Source organism: Chlamydotis macqueenii, chromosome 12 (genome assembly GCF_036417535.1).
Source record: "Chlamydotis macqueenii isolate bChlMac1 chromosome 12, bChlMac1.mat, whole genome shotgun sequence".
NCBI lineage: Eukaryota > Metazoa > Chordata > Aves > Otidiformes > Otididae > Chlamydotis > Chlamydotis macqueenii.
Genome location: NC_141567.1, coordinates 18,418,126 through 18,437,475, shown reverse-complemented (window position 1 = coordinate 18,437,475; position 19,350 = coordinate 18,418,126). Strand labels below are relative to the sequence as shown.

Below are 19,350 nucleotides of genomic sequence, written 5' to 3'. Positions count from 1 at the left end.
AAGTGCCATCTGACATCTGTAGAGCTGTTCTCTGAACAGCGGCTGATCTTCCACCATGCAACTCCACAACCGCCTGTTCTGCTCTTGGTCAGCTTCAGCATTTAAATCCTGTCTGAGCATCACCTTCTAAGGCGTGAAAAAACCACAAGGAACAAGAAGTCAAATGACTTCTAAAAAAGGTTCTTCAAAAACTGCTGTTAGGCCTGTGAACAATAACAGCTGATGCTGAATTTTGTAAAGCGTTTGCACGGGATTTTTAAGGACACTGAAGTAGCACTGCTTCATTGCTTTCTATTAGATTAAAAGTAGGTAGCTGAATTTAAGAAACAATATTTATTTCCCTAAGCACAGTATGACAAGTACAATCAGACACACGACGCAAGACCTGGTCATATGATCTAATGGGTCCATATTTTTAAATGCTTTGGGTTTAAGTCTTATTTTATGATTATATAACTTGAGGTTACTATAATTCAATATGATTCCAACTCTATATTCCACATAAATAAGAACTGCAAGTAGCTAGCAGCATAAAGGTGAAAAAAATTCAGGCCTAAATATCTATATATGCCAATTAGTAGTTGAAAATAGATTTTTAGAAGTGGGAAAGCATGTTTCAACTTCAGTTACTGCAAATATGCACGCAGCTTAGACATACTGGTCACTTTTTTCCAGTTATTATTTCAGCACTGCTACCCAGGATGCAAATACAGTTATTATAGCAATAGCTTCTCTGTCAAATGCATCACAGGTGCGTTCCGGAAGAAGAAGTCTTTGATTAAGATATCCATTAGGTTCGTAACAAATACATGCTCCCAGCAATTTAGAGAAAGCTTTCTGAAGTTTTAGAAACACCTTGATCCCTCCTATGATACTGGGATTAAAATTACTCATAATCCAGCAAGATACTGGATTCTGCACATATATTCTAAAGGTGCCCCAAATTGCATAGAACTGCAAAGAACAGACACAATGAACCATGACAGTACTGCTGTTTGCATATGTTTACTAGAAAATGCTAGAAACCATATTAGTTGAGTGTTTTTTGCCATCAGCTTTTATAGTCACAAGACTATGTCATTTTAATTTTTCCAAGATTAATAGTTCACTTTCACTGTTATGAAAATATTACCAATCTTGTCCTGATTCCACGCAGAGGTCCAACACAACTAGCTAGACTTTCTTGTGATACAAATACAAAGAATGCTGTTCAGTCCAACAAAAGAAGATCACTTGTCAATCAAGAAGTGACAAACGAGATTACGCACGTTGAAATACAAGACTTACATGACCACTCAATGCTTTTTCACAGGAGTTCCATTCAAAACGGTCTGAGTGAAAACCAACTCTGCGTAATGCGAAAGGCTGTTGTCTGAAGGACCTTTGCATGGTTACTGAATAGTTTTGCTTGTTAATTATCATTTATTGCAGGATTGAATGAGCAAAAGATATGGAAAGTGGAAGCACTAAATGATCACCATTAATACTTATGCAAATATGTCCCAATTAAGATTACCTGTGTGTCGTGGTTTTGTTTAGTGAGGGGGGGCCTAAGGTGGCAGCTTCTGTAGGAAACTGCTAGAAGTCGCTCCCCTTTGTTCAGGGGACTTGGCCAGGCCTAGGGCGGACCCACTGCTGGCCAAGGCCGAGCCGATTGGTAGCAGAATGTCTCGTGATGACGCCTCTGCGATAACGTATTTAAGAATGGGAAAATAGAAAAAAAAGAGAGAGAAGAGAAGATGTGAAGAAGCTGAGCGGGGGCAGAGGCGCAGAGGGGGAGGTGCAGGCCTCATGGGCCTTGCAGGCCTCACCCTCTGGCCTCTTGCCAGGTGGCCGACTGGGCCCGACTCGGTCCAGCCCGGCTGCAAGAAGTGGAAAGGAGATGAGAAGTGAATAAGATGTAAAAAAAGATCCTGAGAGACATCTACCAGCCTGTTGTGAGGAACAGCTGCAGACGCCAAGGTCAGTTCAGAAGGAGGGGGAGGAGTAATGCGGCTCCTGGCCAAGATTCCCCTGCAGCCTGTGGTGACGACCATGGTGGAGCAGGTTGTCCCCCTGCAGCCCATGGAGGTCCACGGAGGAGCAGAGATCCACTTGGAGCCCGTGAAGGACCCCATACCGGGGGAGGTGGATGCCTGAAGGCAGCTGTGGCCCGTGGAGGGCCTGCTGGGACAGCTGTTCTGGAGAGACTGCACCCGTGAAAGAGATGACCCACGCCGGAGCAGTTCCACGAAGGACTGTGGCCCGTGGGAGGGACCCCACAATGGAGCAGGGGAGGAATGTGAGGAGTTCTTCCCCCGACCATGAAGCAGCGGTGTGAAACAACGTATGATGAACTGACTGCAACCCCCATTCCCTCTTCCCCCCCGTGCCACTCGGGAGGGGAAGGTGGTAGAGATAATGTTAAGCCTGGGAAGACGGAGGGGTGGGGGGAGGTTATCTTGTTCTCTGTCTCATTATCCTGCTGTTTGTAGTAATAAATGAATAGTTTTCCCCAAGTTGAGTCTGTTTTGCCCGTGACGGTAACTTTAAGGATTTCTCCCTGTCCTTATCTCAAACCTTGAGCCGTTTTTCCTTATATTTTCTCTCCCTGTTCTCTCGGAGTGTGGGGGGAGTGAGAGAGAGACTGCGTAGTCTGGTCCGATCAGGGCTGAACTACGACACCTGTGCCCTGCCCCTCTCTGGAGCAGCTGAGGATAGCCATTAAAAGGAAAATCCACTTGTCCCTTACCAAAACTATGCTGAAGAAAATTCACCTTTCTTGTGAAAACTGCTACAGACTCAAGTCTCAGAGCAAACTTATCTTACTAGATACAGGAACTTAATGTTCCTCTAGCTCACGACCTGCTAGCTCAAAACAGGCAGGGGTAATGCTAGTCCATAGCTTTTAAGACACATCACTGCAAGGCCTGTGACCAGTGTGATCACACTTCTGAGAAGTTCTAGCACATTACCACATAGCTAAATAGCTTCTGACAAAGTTGTCAGACTCTTATCCCAATGACGGAATACATGGCCAGAGAGTGTACAACTGTCCACATCACACACACTTAATTTTAGCTGCTGGCTCAGTAAATCCTCTGAAAAAAAAAAACAAAAACAAACTTTCCAAAAGCTCCGAAGAGTATGTTTGAGCTTAATGAGCAATACCGACAAAGACACCATTTCCCACTAGCATCAGCTTGCAGGGGGGAATGTCCGCTTTAGAATTTAGAGCACATGGGGGCACTAGAGCACTCCATAGAAAACAACCCATGGAATTAAAAAATAATCTGTTAGTAGATACAATAAACATTATTTTCCCAGGAAATTTTTGAGACAGATGAACCACTGCAGTTATCTCCATAAAGAGTGGAATGAGAGAGGGTTGCATTCAGGCTGAAAGAGCTTCAGTGTAAAGTTTTCTAACATGCTTATTCCCAGAGACATGCAAGGACTCCAAGGTATTAGCATCACAGCAACAGAGAGAAAGGCCAACTCTTGACTACTGTGCTACAGTATCTGCTGGGCCACTGCCACCAGAAACACCTCCCTCCACCCAAAAGGGCTTCCCAGCCCACAACTCCCCCGTTACCTTTCTGCTCAGTTACAAAGAGACACTGACACACACCAACCAGGCAACACCGAGAAGCTCACCCTGACACTGCCCTTCTAGCTAGGCTTCCCCAGAGCACATAACCTGCAATTCAGGAAACAAAACAACCACAAAAAAAACAAGAAGAAGGTTTTTAAAAGCCAGAAACACTAGTTTCAAGTATACAGGGATTCACCTCACAGGAACAATTACGACCAAATTTAAGTTCTACCAGAGCAAAGTGGCTACCCAAACCCAATAAACCATACAAGACTACCTGTTTAAACACAACATGCAGCAATAGGATTTACACACTTCTTAGTCCAGCCATAAGCCATCTTTTCTAGAACTTAAATGAAGGCCTATACAGCAGTCTTTAAAACAAACAAAAACCCCAAAAAACACACAACTCAAAAAAAACCCAACCCAAAGCCAGCAACACTTTGTAACCTCTCAGATCTCTATGCTTAACAGGAAAGCTTTAAACGGAATCTGTTTATCTCAGCACTGCTGATGAAACCAAACAACAACATTTTCTCACAGCTTGAGAGGGATGTGGTCTAGTTAACCAAAGCTACAGCTCCGCTCTGTGAGCTGCTCTGTGAGCTGCTCTGTAATCGCACTGCAATATTCTTTGAGTAGAAGCGGAAGATCCATCTATGCGGGCAGAACAAAGTGTAAAAACATTTAGAAATGCTGAAAACTAGCAGGACTGCTTTTCTTAAAGCAATTAATTCTACAGAGTAAGCTCATTAAGAGTGAGGGGATAAGATGTGGGTTTGCTGTTGTCCAGAAGGGGTCTGCCACATTTTCACTCAGGAACTCAAACGACATTGACTTCAAATCTGTGCCCTGTGCTTTTTTTTTAAGAATAAAATGAAGAAGAATGATCTATGTTGTTTTGATTTTCATCACTAAAAATACTTCATAAACATTAAACACTATGACTACTACAATGCTAGCAATTAGCAGCTCCGTTACAGAATGAAGGACAAAAAGCAGTACTAGCTGAGAATACAACTCCTGGCTCCCTGCTCGAGTTCAGAAAGCAAAGCCGTCCCTAGAAGTGCTTTACAGGACTTGGTTCTCCATTTCAGCTATCAGTAACGCTACACAATGATGTTCAGCTATGCACTCCAAACAAGTAAGCATAATTATAATAAAGAAACAGTTTACTTGAAGAGATACAGTTCAACGTATTGATCCACCCATCGCCCCCAGTTCTTCTAAAAAGCTCTGCCTATCATAAACACACATCTTTCAGCAGCAAATAGTTCCTGCCAGCAACTATCAATCTCATGATAACTTCTTCTCCCATGTCCCCAACTTACTTGATTTCAGTACTCCATTGTTTAAGGGAGAAATTGATGGCACTTGGTTGGACTGGTGCAGGTTGGGAAGCTGCTTGTTCCCCCACCAGGTCTGTAGGAGAAGTCTCCACAGCTAGAATATTTCTTGCTCTCTCTGCTGAAGCATTTTGACTTAGGATACTCAAATCTATTTTAAAAAAAAAGAGAGAGAGAGAGAGAAAGAAGAAGAAAAATACGCAAAACTTTCGTAAGTAAAAGAATAGTGGCTATATAAAGTCATATGCTAAGCCTGCTAGTAATGTAGTTAGGGTTTTATTTCAAATTGCACACAATTTTATAAAACACTCTATTCAAATGAACTTTAAAAATAGCAAAGTTTTCCTCAGTGAGCTCTCACTGCAGCCACATACTTCTGGTAACAGGACTTGTGTGATGTTCATGAAGCATTATTTTATGAGCGATTTACCATCTCAGTCAATATTGATTCATCTAGCTTAAGCAGTTACAAAGCCATAAAAATCAAGGCATACTGATTATATTAATCCACAAAACCTCCCTGTAAAGCAAGCTCAGGTCTATCAGAATTCCTAAGTCAGGACCAGTGTCACAAAAATGCTGTGACAGAGCTTTCAGGGTGTGCTTCATCCTAAAAGCGACACTGCTGCTGCAAGTCAATGAGCTTCACGGATTGAGCCAGCTCTGTGCAAACCCAGCCTGGGCGTCCCCAGAGCCAAGAACATCAGCATGAGCACAGCAGACAGAGACCTATTGGATCAGCAAGGATTTATTAGCTCTGGTTAAGCTGAATGCACCTACAGCTAAATTCATCCAGCCAAACTCCCTTGTGCATTTCAGTAAATCTACTGATCGGGCACAGGGCCATGCAGACATGCAGCTCAGGTCCAGCACAGCACACGTGCCAGCAAACTCCTGCAGGCTCTGAATGGCTCCACAGGAACCAGCTAAGAACTGGCACCAGCCCTGAGCCAGAGCTAATGAAGTCCAGAGGATCCAGGCTGATCCAACAGAGCTAGCCAGGTCTCGAACACACCACACTGTCCAACACGTACTGTAGAATCCGTCATATATATATTACCTCAGTGTCTCCATTATTGTGGATAGCTTCCTTTCTCCCTCACTCCTCCTCCAGCAGGCAGAGGAATAGGAAATACAGAGTATGGAATATACTATGAATAGCAAAAGCATTATAGAATAGCCTACAGTGGTTTATGGCCTTCTAGAAACTCTCGGAAGAGGTGAGTTAAGAACAAGCTCAAATTTAATTTTCAGGCTCTTCTCCGTATCATTCACAAAGTGCTGAAGTGGATTAAAAAAGGTAGATAAGGCTCTCGGACTGGATTCAGCAGCTATATTAGGAAATAACACACCAGATGGGCTTCTCACTTAATGATTCTCTGCATGAAGTGAAAAGCCCTGGGAAATCACGATACCCTGTTTTGTCACTGGTGAGCCTTCCAGCCCTTGTTCTGAAGATCACTTGGCACTAGCAGCAAGACCATCTCTGAGCATGCTGTACCTTCCAGTTACTCAGCACATGGTTACTTTTATTTAGCCCATCTCAAAGATTAGAAGCAGAAAGAGAGAACATTTTGTGCTAAAGAATACCAAATATAAAAGATCATTGACACTACAAATCTCCCAAACCCTTGAGAAACGGTATCTGAAACAAGTGTATCACGTCATGTTTCAAATACAGGTACAAGTTACACTGCCTTGACCTCTTTTTATGAGCAGTGCTGATAGAAACCTCTTCGGTGCCTTATTGACCAAACTAAATTCCAAATTATTTTGGACCTTGGCTGTTGGAGCTGAACAATTTTTTTTTTTACATTGAGGGTGGTGAAATACTGGCCCAGGTTGCCCAGAGAGGTGGTGGATGCCCCAGCCCTGGAAATGTTCAAGGCCAGGTTGGCCGGGGCTCTGAGCAACCTGATCTGGTTGGAGATGTCCCAGCTCCTTGCAGGGGGTTGGACTGGATGGGCTTTGAAGGTCCCTTCCAGCCCAAACCATTCTGTGATTCTAAATTCAACTGACTTAAGCTAGCTAAAACTAACTTTTGATCATATTCATTGTTTAATAAAGGGGAAAGATAATGTGATAGTTTTCAATGAAAAAAAAACCAACCACCCGCCTCACCTCAAAAAAACCTCACATCAAAAACTTACGGGCACCCAAAACTCGGCTGGAATACTAACACTCTGCTTACATACTTACAGCTTGTTTCATCTTCCACCTGTATGATTTGACAAGACTACAAAATCACTTCATAGTATGGCCCAGGTAAATGAATTGCTCAAGAGCTGAATTTTTAATACGTGCATTTCATCTAACAGACATGTTCATCAGTCAGGCAAATCTCCTCTGTCTTTCTGAGGTTGCTCATTGTATTTTGTCCTCTGCCTACACCAGCCAGCTGAATGGCCAGAGGTACGGACTACACAGCAGGTACAGCACAAAAATGTAATGTGGTTGCTAATGCAAACATTGTATTAGCTATGCAATGTCAGCTAATGCCAAGAAAAAAAAAAAACCTTGTTTTTAAACATATTTCAAAATACAACAATCTTATAAACACGACATATCATTTTTATTAAAGTACATTGTTGAGCAATAGCATAACTAAGAATTGAAATTACAAGAACTACACTAACATTCACTCAAAGCCAAGAAAAAAAATAATCCCATATCTTATAAACAAATAAGTCATTTACTTGACTACCATGATAGTATGGCAGCTCCACGACAAATCCTACAGAATGGTTTTTGTAACATTAGCTTTCCCACAGCCCACTTTGAAAAATATTTTAAAGTATTTATCACTACCTTGAATATGCCTAAAAACTTGTCAAGCCTGATCCATAAAGCAGTACCTTAGCTTTACCTGTGTTCCAGTTAGTCCAGATTTCTAAACTGAGGCAGGAGAGACCGAAAACAGGACAAAACGGGCAAGACTAGAGTAAGCAATTTTGTTTCTGGACTGAAGACAGACGACTTCCCCACTTAAAACATTAGCAACAGCACCTCTACTCAAGCACTAGCAAAACAAACCAATTTCTATGCTCCAGTATAAAGCACATAATTGAAAATACTTTCACCTTTTTTTTTTTTTCCTTTTTATTTTGGTTAAAAAAACCTACAAGACACATATCTTAGCCATCAACGTGGAATCAGAGTCTTAAACTTTTGGAGTACTTGTTTAAAAAGAAGAAACAATCTTTCAGTCAGACTCTTTACATTTTCCCCTGAAGAAATCCCTGCTATAACACTTCAGTTGACGATATAGTCATCATTGTGATTTGTCCTTAAAAATGAGATACTCCAGATGCAGGTTAACTGCTGAATGTCCCTGAAAGGGATGGGTCTACTCAAGCCATGCATTTAATTTTGACATTCCTTGCACTGGATTTAATAATAATAATAATTTAAAAAAAAGAAGGTTCAGCTTTGATCCAGAAAACTCCCACCAACTTCCAAGAAAGGAAAATATCAGATCAGTGACCTGAAGTGGCTGGATTACGATTGCTGTATCTGATGGAGTGAGAGGACAGTACCTACCCAGACTGCAGCGACAGATATTTCAGCGTATCTAAGCTCTGAGAGCAGCAGCACAAAAAGGAAAGAACAGAGATGTGGGGCCAAGTTACATATGATAGTTGATCTGATCCAACAGCCTGCTGCCAAAAGAGGGCAGTCCTGCCTACTCCTTTACTCCGCATTCCCGTATTTAGCCATTTGTCCCCTCCCTTCCATCTGCTCTGGAAGTCACCTGATTGCACAGTAAATATGTCCCACTCATTAATCTAGCAGGAAAAAAAAAAAAAACAAAACAAACCCTTCCTTTTTGGCTAACTCTTGAACTCAACCAACTCAGCACAGGGTCAGACAAACACCACAAAATGCAAAAAGGGAGACTACACAGCAGAGAATGAGAGGCTGAAGGTAGAAAGGCAAAGGTTTGAGAAAGCAAAAGCCCTTCACCCTTCCCAGCACCTGCAAGCAGTTAGGTCCTTGCACACCAGTACGTATGTTCTTGCAGCGTATGGTTTGACAAGCTGCTACCCAGACTGCCTGCTGCCAGAAAAGTGGTCCCAAACCACCCCCCTTTGCATTCCCAACAATTCCCTTGGACTCCTGACAGTCATCCGTCCCTACAAGAAACCACTTCAGGAAGCTACGCTGGCCAAAAACTAACCTGGAGGAAAAGATGTTTCCTGCCAGCTGCACTCCCTGCACTAGTGTAAGGAAGAGAGAGACCAGCACCAGTGCCAGATCAACGGTGAGAGCTGGGTGCCTCTTTAAGTGGTGACTGGCTGTTAGATTGGTGCAGCCAAAACGTCAAGCTGAGCCCCTACGAAAACACAGACTCTCAAGCCAGCTGTGGTTGAGCAAGCAGCCACAGGCAGAGCGCTCTCAAATGAAAGCAGTGAACTGGGTTAGAGGACAACACTGCAGCATGGGACCTGAACTGGGGAGGGGAGAGAAGGGCGGGGAAGAAGACAGCTGAACATTTCTGGGTCTACAGTATGAGCAAATCAAAACCAACAAAATACAAAATCTGTTTATGGAACATGTCTGACCTCCAGACTCTGTCTAAACCCACGAGAGCTTTACTAACACATCTAACTTGGCACACAACAAGATCTTACTCAATCTTATTGATGGGTAACAGAAATCAGCAAGCACTCCATCTCTGCATCGATTCAGGAATAAAACAATTCAGAAGTGCCTGGGCAATGTATTTAAAAATATATCAGTGTATTATACAAAGTTATTCTGCATTTTTATAACTGACACTGGTCTAAAAATACATTTTGCTTGGCTAAAGGTATTACAGAGACTGAATTTCACTTACGTAGCATCTCAGTGCAAACTGTTTTCCAGTTTCAAAAGGCAGGAAATTTTTATCACAGTCACATAGATCCACCACATCACACTATTTCAGGAACACAGTATGGTCACTCAGAATGCAAAATATATCTGTTCCCATTAAAAAAACTGGAATTTACATCTCAGGATACTTAACATACCAAGCTTTCAAGATACTGCAACCACTAAAAGACAACTTATCTAACCTAAACTGTCCTTTGGCACTTAACGAACCCCAGTATTACGAATACTCTGTTTTACTTCTTTTCTAAAAACCTGTTTTTAAAAAAATGAACAGGTTTTGTAAGATATGAAATCATAAATAAAATTACATTTATGTTAAATAATTTAGCATCATCTACATATGCAAAGTTTACACAGAGTTACTGGATAACAAGATGTGACAAAAAAAACTTCCTAAGACTGTTCTCCATCCCAATGCTACGCCTTGTACTAATTAACCGACACGGAACAGAAACATGCATTCTGGTTTTACTCCAATATTCAACCTACCAGGGCTGTCTTTGGCAACAAGACCTTTGGAAAAGTCACTCGGCGTAGGGGAAGTTCTGCTGTCCCTTTTTGCTGCGTCAAGGTTGTTACAATATTCCCACCTCTTCTGCTGAAGCTCCTGAAGCCAGTACGTCATATCCTGACGAGTGGCGGCCTACAACACAAAGAACCAGAGTGCTGATGAGATCACTGCACGTATTTGGTATATGAATAGAGCAATTCCAAGCGCAATTAAAAAAAAAAACACAATCCAGATAATTAGCAGACCACCAAGGTATCACCACCCCAAACCAGTCTGATTTGAAAGAAATAACCACTAATGTACTAGGTGCACCTCGCGCACACTTACATATGCCTGACTTTCACGTCAAATCCATTTCCCATTAGAAGTCGTCATATGCATTTTTTTCCTCCAGTTTTACACTTAAACATTAGAAAATGCAGCAGCAGCATCTTTATTTTACACCCAAAGCGATGTTTAAATACATAACTACAAATCTGTATTATGAAAAAAAAAAAAAGTCCCATACACGCTTAGGAAGAGTCACATTTTCTTTTTTAACTTGCATTATTACCAGCAGAAGCCAACAAATTAATGATGCATTGCAATGCCTCCTACTTTACTGGCTAAAGCTACATACTGTATTACTTAACGATCCTATGAGCTAACGAACTTCTGCAGAAAGGTCATATTTAGATGGAGGAAGAGGAGCCCAGGAAAGCTGGTTGATGTTCAAGGAGCACCTCCTCCAAGTTCAGAAGCAATGCATCCCAACAAAGAGGAACTCAGGCAAAAACTCCAGGAGGCCTGCATGGATGAACAAGGAGCTCCTGGACCAAACGAAAATCAAGAAGGAAGCCTACAAAGGGTGGAAGCAAGAACAGATAGCCTGGGAAGACTACAGAGAGATTGCCCGAGTGGCCAAGGATCAGGTAGCCTGGGAAAGCCAAAGCCCTAACAGAATTAAATGCAGCCAGGGACATCAAGGGCAGCAAAAAAGAAAAAAATCTTTAGGTACACTGGGGATAAAAGGAAGACCAGGGAGAATGCGGGCCCTCTCTGGAAGGACGCAGGAGACCTGGTTAGCCAGGACATGGAGAAGAATTGCCTACGGTAGCAGAGGAGCAGGTTCGGGACCATCTAAGGAACCTAAAGGTGCACAAGTCCATGAGACCTGATGAGATGCATCCATAGGTCCCGAGGGAATTTGCCAATGAAGTTGCTAAGCCACTGTCCATCATATTTGAGAAGTCGTGGCAGTCTGGTGAGGTTCCCAGTGACTGAAGAAGGAAAAACATAACCCCCATTTTTAAAAAGGGAAAAAAAGGAAAACCCAGGGAACTACAGGCCAGTCTGTCTCACCTCTGTGCCTGGCAAGGACATGGAGCAGATTTTCCTGAAAACTATCCTAGGCCACACGGAAAAGGAGGCAGCGATTGGTGACAGCCAATATGCTTTCACTAATGGCACATCGTGCCTGGCCAATTTGGTGGCCTTCTATGACAAGGTTACAGCATTGGTGCATAAGGGACAACCAACTGATGTCATCTCCCCAGACTTGTGCAAAGCGTTTGACACTGTCCCACATGACATCCTTCTCTCTAAACCAGAGAGACATGGATTTGACAGACAGACCACTTGGTGGATAAGGAATTGGCTGGACGGTCCCACTCAAAGAGTTGTGGTCAATGGCTCAATGTCCAAGTGGAGACCAGTGACAAGTGGGATTCGTCAGGGGTCGGTATTGGGACTGGGCCTGTTTAACATCTTTGTTGGTGACAGGGACCGTGGGAGAGAGTGCACCCCCAGCAAGTTTGCCGATGACACCAAGCTGAGTGGTGCGGTTGATACACTGGAGGGAAGGGGTGCTATCCAGATGGACCTTGACAGGCTGGAGAGGTGGGCCTGTGCGAACCTTATCAAGATCAACAAGGCTAAATGCAAGACCCTGCACATAGGTTGGGGCAACCCCAAGCACAAATCCAGGCTGAGCAGAGAATGGATCGAGAGCAGCCCTGAGGAGAAGGACTTGGGGGTATTAGTAGATGAAAAGCTGGACATGAGCCGGCAATGTGTGTTTGCAGCCCTGAAAGCCAACTGCATCCTGGGCTGCATCAAGAGGAGCGTGACCCGCAGGTTGAGAGAAGGGAATCTGCCCCTCTACTCTGCTCTCATGAGACCTCACTTGCAGTACTGCATCCAACTCTGGAGCCCAACATCAGAAGGGCATGGACCAGTTGGAGAGAGTCCAGAGGAGGCCAGGAAGATGATCAGAGGGCTGGAGCACCTCTCCAGTGAGGACAGGCTGAGAGAGCTGGGACTGTTCAGCCTGGAGAAGAGAAGGCTCCAGAGAGACCTTATAGCGGCCTTCCAGTGCCTAAAGGAGACTGATAACAAAGAGACTCTTCAGCAGGGCCTGCTGTGATAGGACGAGGAGTAATCGTTTTAATCCAGAAGGAGGTAGATTCTGACTGGACATAAGGAAAAAACTGGAACACTGGCACAAGTTGCCCAGAGAGGTGGCTGATGCCCCATCCCTGGAAACATTCCAGGCCAGGTTGGACGGGGCTCTGAGCAACCTGATCTGGTTGGAGATGTTCCTGCTCCTTGCAGGGGGGTTGGTCTGGATGGCCTTTGAAGGTCACTTCCCAGCCAAACTGTTCTATGATTCTATGACTTAAAAAAAAAACAAACAAACAAACAAACAAAAAACCCAAAATGAATATTGAATCTACAAGCCTACAGTCACTGATGTGAATATGTAATATGTGACCAAGAATTCAAACACATCTTTAAGATTCAGTAAGAATTACAGCTATGAGTCATTTAAAAGTGTGTGAAATGACAATCCACAAGTACCAACAAGAGACTAAGCGATGGTAACCGACATTGCAGGTGCTCACTTAGAAAAGTAATTTCTAGAAGAAGCACCGGGTACCAGCAACACGGTGTGTTCAGGGACAAAAGGCTGATGCTCGCGAAGAGACGCTCACCTAAGTCCTTTGCCTTGTAAGCACACAGAGTGCTTACCTTTCAGCCAACCCTTCTCCTGCCTTTGCTCAGAGTGCCTGGTGGCACTACCACTGAAAAACTCTCATTACTTGGGCAAATTACTGTGTTTACTCTTTAAAGACAGCTTAATTTCAAATTGCTTCCTGTTCTGTTTATCACAGACCGAAGAGGGTACCTGCGCAGGGCATAGCTGCAAAACAATGAAGAGCAACAAACACTACAGATTTCCTCACAAAGGAAGTACAGCAAGTGCTGCATAGAGCACATGAATAGTCCAGATTTGTCTTCATTTTTGCTATGAGAACACTTTTTGTCTAGCCAAACTGAAGATCCATTTACCACCACATTTTGCCCCTGAAAGCAGCTGATTACAAGACCGAGCATTAGCAACATGGCAAACAAGAACTGATGCTTCCCCAGGGTGCTCTCTCTGGCTCAGCAATCACTGTTTAACAATCAGAGACAGATTTTTATTTTATGATTTGGCTTTTTGCACCCACATGAGCTTTAAACATCCACAACATCCTACAGTAAGTGTAGGATTAGTTTCATATATTTATTCTTGCTTACTCACAATAAACTGCAGGAAAACATTTCCCTCCTGAAAAAAGACATGGGAAAACAACAGGTTTTTCTCAGAAAGTCCTGAAGAACTGGACACTGTGAAACATCAATCCACACAGACGTCACTGAAGTTCTGGAATGACCACACCAGCAGGCTTTAAGTCTGCAGATTGCAGTCACTTTTTGCTGAGAGCAGACCTCTCCCCTTCTATTTCCAGCACAGAAGTATTTCCTTTGGAGTTTTATCCAGTGGCAAGTCTTCCTTTTTCAGAAATTTGAGAGCCTACATTCCCTTTAGATAGGCTTGCACACAGGCCTCGTAAAGCAATGTTTTACTGTGCACCAGCAGAAAACCACCAAGAATTCAGAGCTTCCACTAACACAGGATGTAGTGCTTAAGTGGTTCTCTCTGCTACCACAACACAGCTAATGAGGCAATTCACCTGGAGTCCATCTACATTATACCTACAATTAACTTCTGCCCATGATTAGTCCAACTTAATAAGCCTTTTTCACAATTTGTCCCATTATCCTCTCCCCAACAGTCTTTAGAAAACCATGAAATTATTTTATTGGAGTTGCTCCTTGTTGTTGCTTTTAAATTCCCAATTGCACTTGTTCTCTGCAGAGCAGCACCTACGCACCCTCAGTTTACCAGTTATGCCACTGTCACACGTGGGGTCAGACAGCAGTTACCGTCCTTCAACGCAAAACAGGACAGCAAAGCAGAGCAAGTTCCTCACTCCTCTATTTTAATTAATTTTCCCGAGAATTACTGAGTACCCTGCTGCTGCTGCACCCTGCCTGTTACTCTGCCTTCTTTCCTTCACACACGTCGTCTTCCTTCTCTCAAAGGGAGAGTTTTCCACTCCCTTTGAACAGTTTTTGCTGAGTTTATATAGGCATCTTAATTATTTACTTTACAAGCAAAAGAGTATCCTGAGAATCTCTGTTAAGATGAGTTTTGTTTAAAAAAAGTTAATCTTTGAAGCTTGTTGTTTGAAATGGACTTTTTTTTTAAACCACACATAAAATATTCTAAGTCTCCCTTTTTCCCTACTCCTAAACAGAAGACAAATTTGCAAACACTTTTAAAATTAACTTTATCTGTCAAAGAAAGGAACGCTTCCACCCTTGCCTCATTTCTCAGGACTTCTCTATTTGTCCAGTGCCTACCATGAGAGACAGAACACTTCATTAGGTGGAGGGCAGCTCAATTTTTAAATATATAAAGTATTATAACCACTAACCAGCAAAGTTTAAAAAAAAAAAACAAAAACAACCAACAACCCCAAAACACAGGTCACCTTCACTGCTGAGCCACCTTCTAAGCAGAGCTAGCCCTAATGGTGTTGGGTCCTAAGGCAACACTATTTAACCTCAAGCACCTCATGATTAATCGCTGCCACATCCCTAAAGATTATTGACAAATTAGAGTAAAAGCTCCTAAATAATCCCGATATCAGCAAGTTTGGTGTCCAATACTTTCAAGGATCTGAACTCCAAAATCCGCAGTGTCTGGAATGCTTACTACTTGGCCAACAACCTAGAAGACTTTTTTTCTTTAAGAAGTTTGTGCAATTTCTGTCCCCCTCCCCTCCCAATTCACTGCTGGTCACAAAGAAGTTATCCGCACACAAGTGACGAGACACCAGCCCGTCATCACTGGCCAGTGCTTCTTTGCTTCAAAAGCAAGCGAACTGTGTCACTGCTTTAAAAATACGAGAGAAATTACCCCTTTGTTTATTTCTATATTTTCATAATGACAATTCTTTTCTCCCATCATGACAGACCTCACTGTGCAAACACAGGCAAATTTTCACTTGACTGCATTACCAGTACTCTGTGTTCCAGCAAGTATTTGTAGGATCAAACATAATCTATCCATAATTCATAAAGCACACAATTTTTTCTCCTTCTTTAGGTAAGATGATACCCACTATATATTTTTACACATACTTAGCTTCTTCTAATGTACTTTAACTGTTGGAAATATAAAGAAAAGCTACAATCATGCAAGTGTCAGGTCAGCCATCCACATTTCTAAATTATAAACAATTTGCCTTATTTGCTGTAAAGGCTACAGTATATTTTTCCTGAAATTGCCACCAAACTGAGAAACAAACCCAAAGTATATCAGATAGTCCTTAGCTCCCATTAAATGGCAAAGACTGAGCAATCCAGATGATGAAATCACTGCATTAACAAAAAACCGAGGCATTACAAAGAAATAATGCATTCCTGAACAGCACCATCATTTCAATCTGGAATTCCACCTCCTAATTTCTTACTGCTTTTCTCATACTGCTCCAATACTGAATGGGAAAGAGTAGATCATGAGATCTGGAAATTTTGAACAAGCAGCAAATTGAGGAAAACAAGCCGTGTGAGTTAGAGGGCTTTATTCCTCGTGCTCTGTGTGTAATGTTTTCTCGATAGATTAAACCACATTTGTTTTCAACAGGGGCTGGATCAGTCGAGGAGCGGGGGGGAGGTTGGGTTGTGTTCTTTCTTTCAATTTAACATCTTGAATTCATTCTTATTTCTCTTTCTACCTAATTTAGCTGAAAGATGTTTTTAAAGGCCTTGAAGAATGATCATGTTGGGTAGAAGAAAATTAATTCCAGCTGCAAAAGCCTTATCCCTTGGTGAATCACACAGCCACAAAAGGCCAGTTTGTCCTGCAATATCCCTTAAGATTTTTATTAATTCCTTATTTATTACATAAACACCTACAACGTCATAGCATTTTTATGGTCAATCACTTGGCTGCTTTAGGGCAAGCATCATAACAATAGAGAGGTAGAAGATAAAAAAATTCTTTTTTTCTAATAATTACAGAAATGACCTTGACTTCCTTAACTGGTCCCTTCTGTCAATCCCCACAAGTGAAACATGAAGAGAGCTCCCATCCATGCAGGTTCTTTCCTACAGAGTACAGGAAAAAAAATAATACAAAAACTATGAGACACCACAGACTACGATACCAAGAAACACATGAGAAAGGAAACCTCTGTTCCTTACGCTTGTGCATCAGCGTTGCAGACGATTTGTATCTTCACAACTGCAGAAGACACCCAAGACTGCTGCTAGAGTACTGTTTGACAGGCTAGTTACTTGTTACACAGGTGGTATGTACTATTTCCCACTATAAACCTAACCATAAATCTCATGTTTCTCAACAAAGGCTCTCCTACTCAAAAGGAATCCTCAAAATAAAGTGTGTATTACATATTTTCCTGGAGACTTCCACATAAAAATTACCAAATAGTAATTAAAAACAAACAAAGAAAAAACCGTGAAAGTATCCCCCCCAAAAAAAAAATCAAAGCTGCAGTTTTAACTTCTGTAACATAAACAGTCAAGCTATAAAGGTAGATTCATTGAAAGCAATAAAAACTTTGGTTACGGCTTTACAAAGGTAGATTTTTACATGTGATTGCACGCAAAACTGCTGATTACACTGCCTTTCCTTAACCAAGCATAGTTAAAATTATCATCATATTAGTTTTCCAGTCAAACAACTTGCTTATTCTTTAGCAAAGTATGTTAATGATTCCTTACTTCGACAGAGATTTATATTTATCAAAACAGAACACTGAAGAGCTTTATACAGTCAGGTTCTACAATCGCAGCATTTATTATCATTGCTCAAATCTCCACTGCTAAAGAAGTGTATAAGAAGGAGCTTTTCCAACAGTCAGTAGGAAGCTCTGCTGCTTTACTTTAGTAACTTTATAGACTATACTCTAACATTAAGGATCTTGCTAAAAAGGAACACAGTTCACATGAAAACTTACACTGAAGGCACAAGAACAATCCTTGTGGGAAATATATGCCTTAAGAGCAATCAGAAAGAATGGACACTCAGCAAGATTTATTTCTTCTTTATGGAGAGGAAACGGTTTCCTCGGGTTCTCTTCCTAGCCATGGCAATTAAGCTAAGATACATAAAACAATCCTAACGTTTACCTCTCATCCCACGAGAGTCCGAGTCCTTGCAAGCCGCTGTGCTAAGCGGCCCCTGCCACCACCAGGAAACAACTCTTCCTCCTCCTCTTCCTTCCTCGCAACTCAGGCTAGATGAAGACTTCTGCCGCACATCAGCTTTTCAACATAAACACTCTCAAAGCGAAAAATAACCACTCCCTCTCAGCTTCCAAAGCCACAACCCGCCAGATTTCCTTGGAAATCTTTTTTCTTACCCAGACCTTTCCGCAGAACCCACCCAACCAAGCCGGCTGGCCCATCCCGCTCCGAGGGGACGGCGCTTGCCAAGTATCTTCTTCCCCTTCAGCAAAGCACTTTAAAATCAAAATGACAAAGAGAGAAAAAATAAACTAACGCTAGGGACAGCCTGATCTTGCGTGTATACTCAGCGTTCCACAAATATCGCTTTTCCTCTTTTGAAAAACCACACCATACGCGGCGGAGACCAGCCCCGCTCCGGGGGCTCCGCGGGCAGCGGGAGGGCTCCGAGCCCCCGGGGGAGGGAAGGGGAGGGGAGGGGCCGGGCCCTGCAGCCCCCGCCGCCCGCCCCGGCGCTGAGGGGCCGGGTGCCGCCCGCCCACGGGCCTACCTTGAGCACGGCGACGGCGCCGCCGGGGCCGTGCACCTCGAAGGCGGCGGCCTCGTCCCCCGCGGCGGCGGCGGCCTCGGGCTGGTGGTAGCTGAAACAGGCGGAGGCGATGTCGAGGTGCCCGAGGGGCAGCGCCTCCTGCGGCCCCTTGAAGTAGTAGAGGTAGCAGCGGCGGGGATCGAAGACGAACCAGCGGCTGCGGAAGCCCCGCAGGGGACCCTTGCCCGACAGCTTCTGCAGGTACCCGCAGAGCTTGGGGGGGCCGGGGCCAGGGCTGGCCTGCTCCCCCGCCGGGCCGCCCCCGCCGCCGGCCCCCGCCGGGCCCTCCTCCGCCTCCGAGCCCGCCGCCGGCATCGCCTCGCCTGGCCTCGCCCCGCCGCGGACGCAGCCCGGCCCGCCGCGCAGGGAGCCGCCTCGGCCCGCGCCGCGCCGCCTCACGGGACTTGTAGTGCGGCCCGGCCCGCCCCGCGTTCCCGCCCGCGGGCAAAGCCAAAGGCCCGGGGCCGCCCCGCCCCGGCTGGCGAGCAGGGGCCCGCTCCCCGCCGGGACCCCGGGCACAGAGCCCTGAGCGGGGCTTCGGCCTCCGGGCGGTCCTGTTCCGGGAAAGGGGCAGGGCACGGCCGCTGCTGACGTGGAGAGCCGCCTCCGCCGCCGCGTCCCTCACTTTAGGGCTGCCGGGCGCCGATACTTTGGGACCACGTTTAAAAAGCGTTTGCCAAATCGTGGCCGAGATTAAAACCCTTCTCTTGCTGGGAACCGTGTGACTCGTGTGGCCTCCCGTTGCCAGCCGTTTCTCTGCCCCAGCACGGGCCACTCTTACTTACCAAACCCTTGCTGCTCTCGCTGCTATCGGACTCCCAAATCACACTATTTATGGGGAAAGATTAAGGAACATGCAGTAAAAAGCTGC

At 44.1% G+C, this 19,350-nt stretch overlaps 1 protein-coding gene across 7 annotated transcripts in view; it reads right to left on the bottom strand.

The window, feature by feature from the left end:
- Positions 1–18,809, bottom strand: part of TBC1D2B (TBC1 domain family member 2B) — a 42,370-nt gene extending 23,561 nt beyond the window's left edge. For 4 of the 7 annotated variants that reach the window (XR_015259832.1, XM_086756885.1, XM_086756886.1 and 1 more), the window contains exons 1-4: positions 18,441–18,809; positions 13,872–13,898; positions 10,285–10,438; positions 4,906–5,071 (exon numbers count right to left, since the gene is read on the bottom strand). Coding sequence is in view for 6 of the 7 variants with exons in the window: in XM_086756885.1 (XP_086613011.1) it covers positions 4,906–5,071; positions 10,285–10,438; positions 13,872–13,898; positions 18,441–18,794 (701 nt within the window). In the remaining variant the exon portion in view is untranslated. The other 3 variants (XM_086756888.1, XM_086756891.1, XM_086756890.1) reach the window with 3 other exon arrangements.
- Between the last annotated feature and the right edge of the window lie 541 nt (positions 18,810–19,350).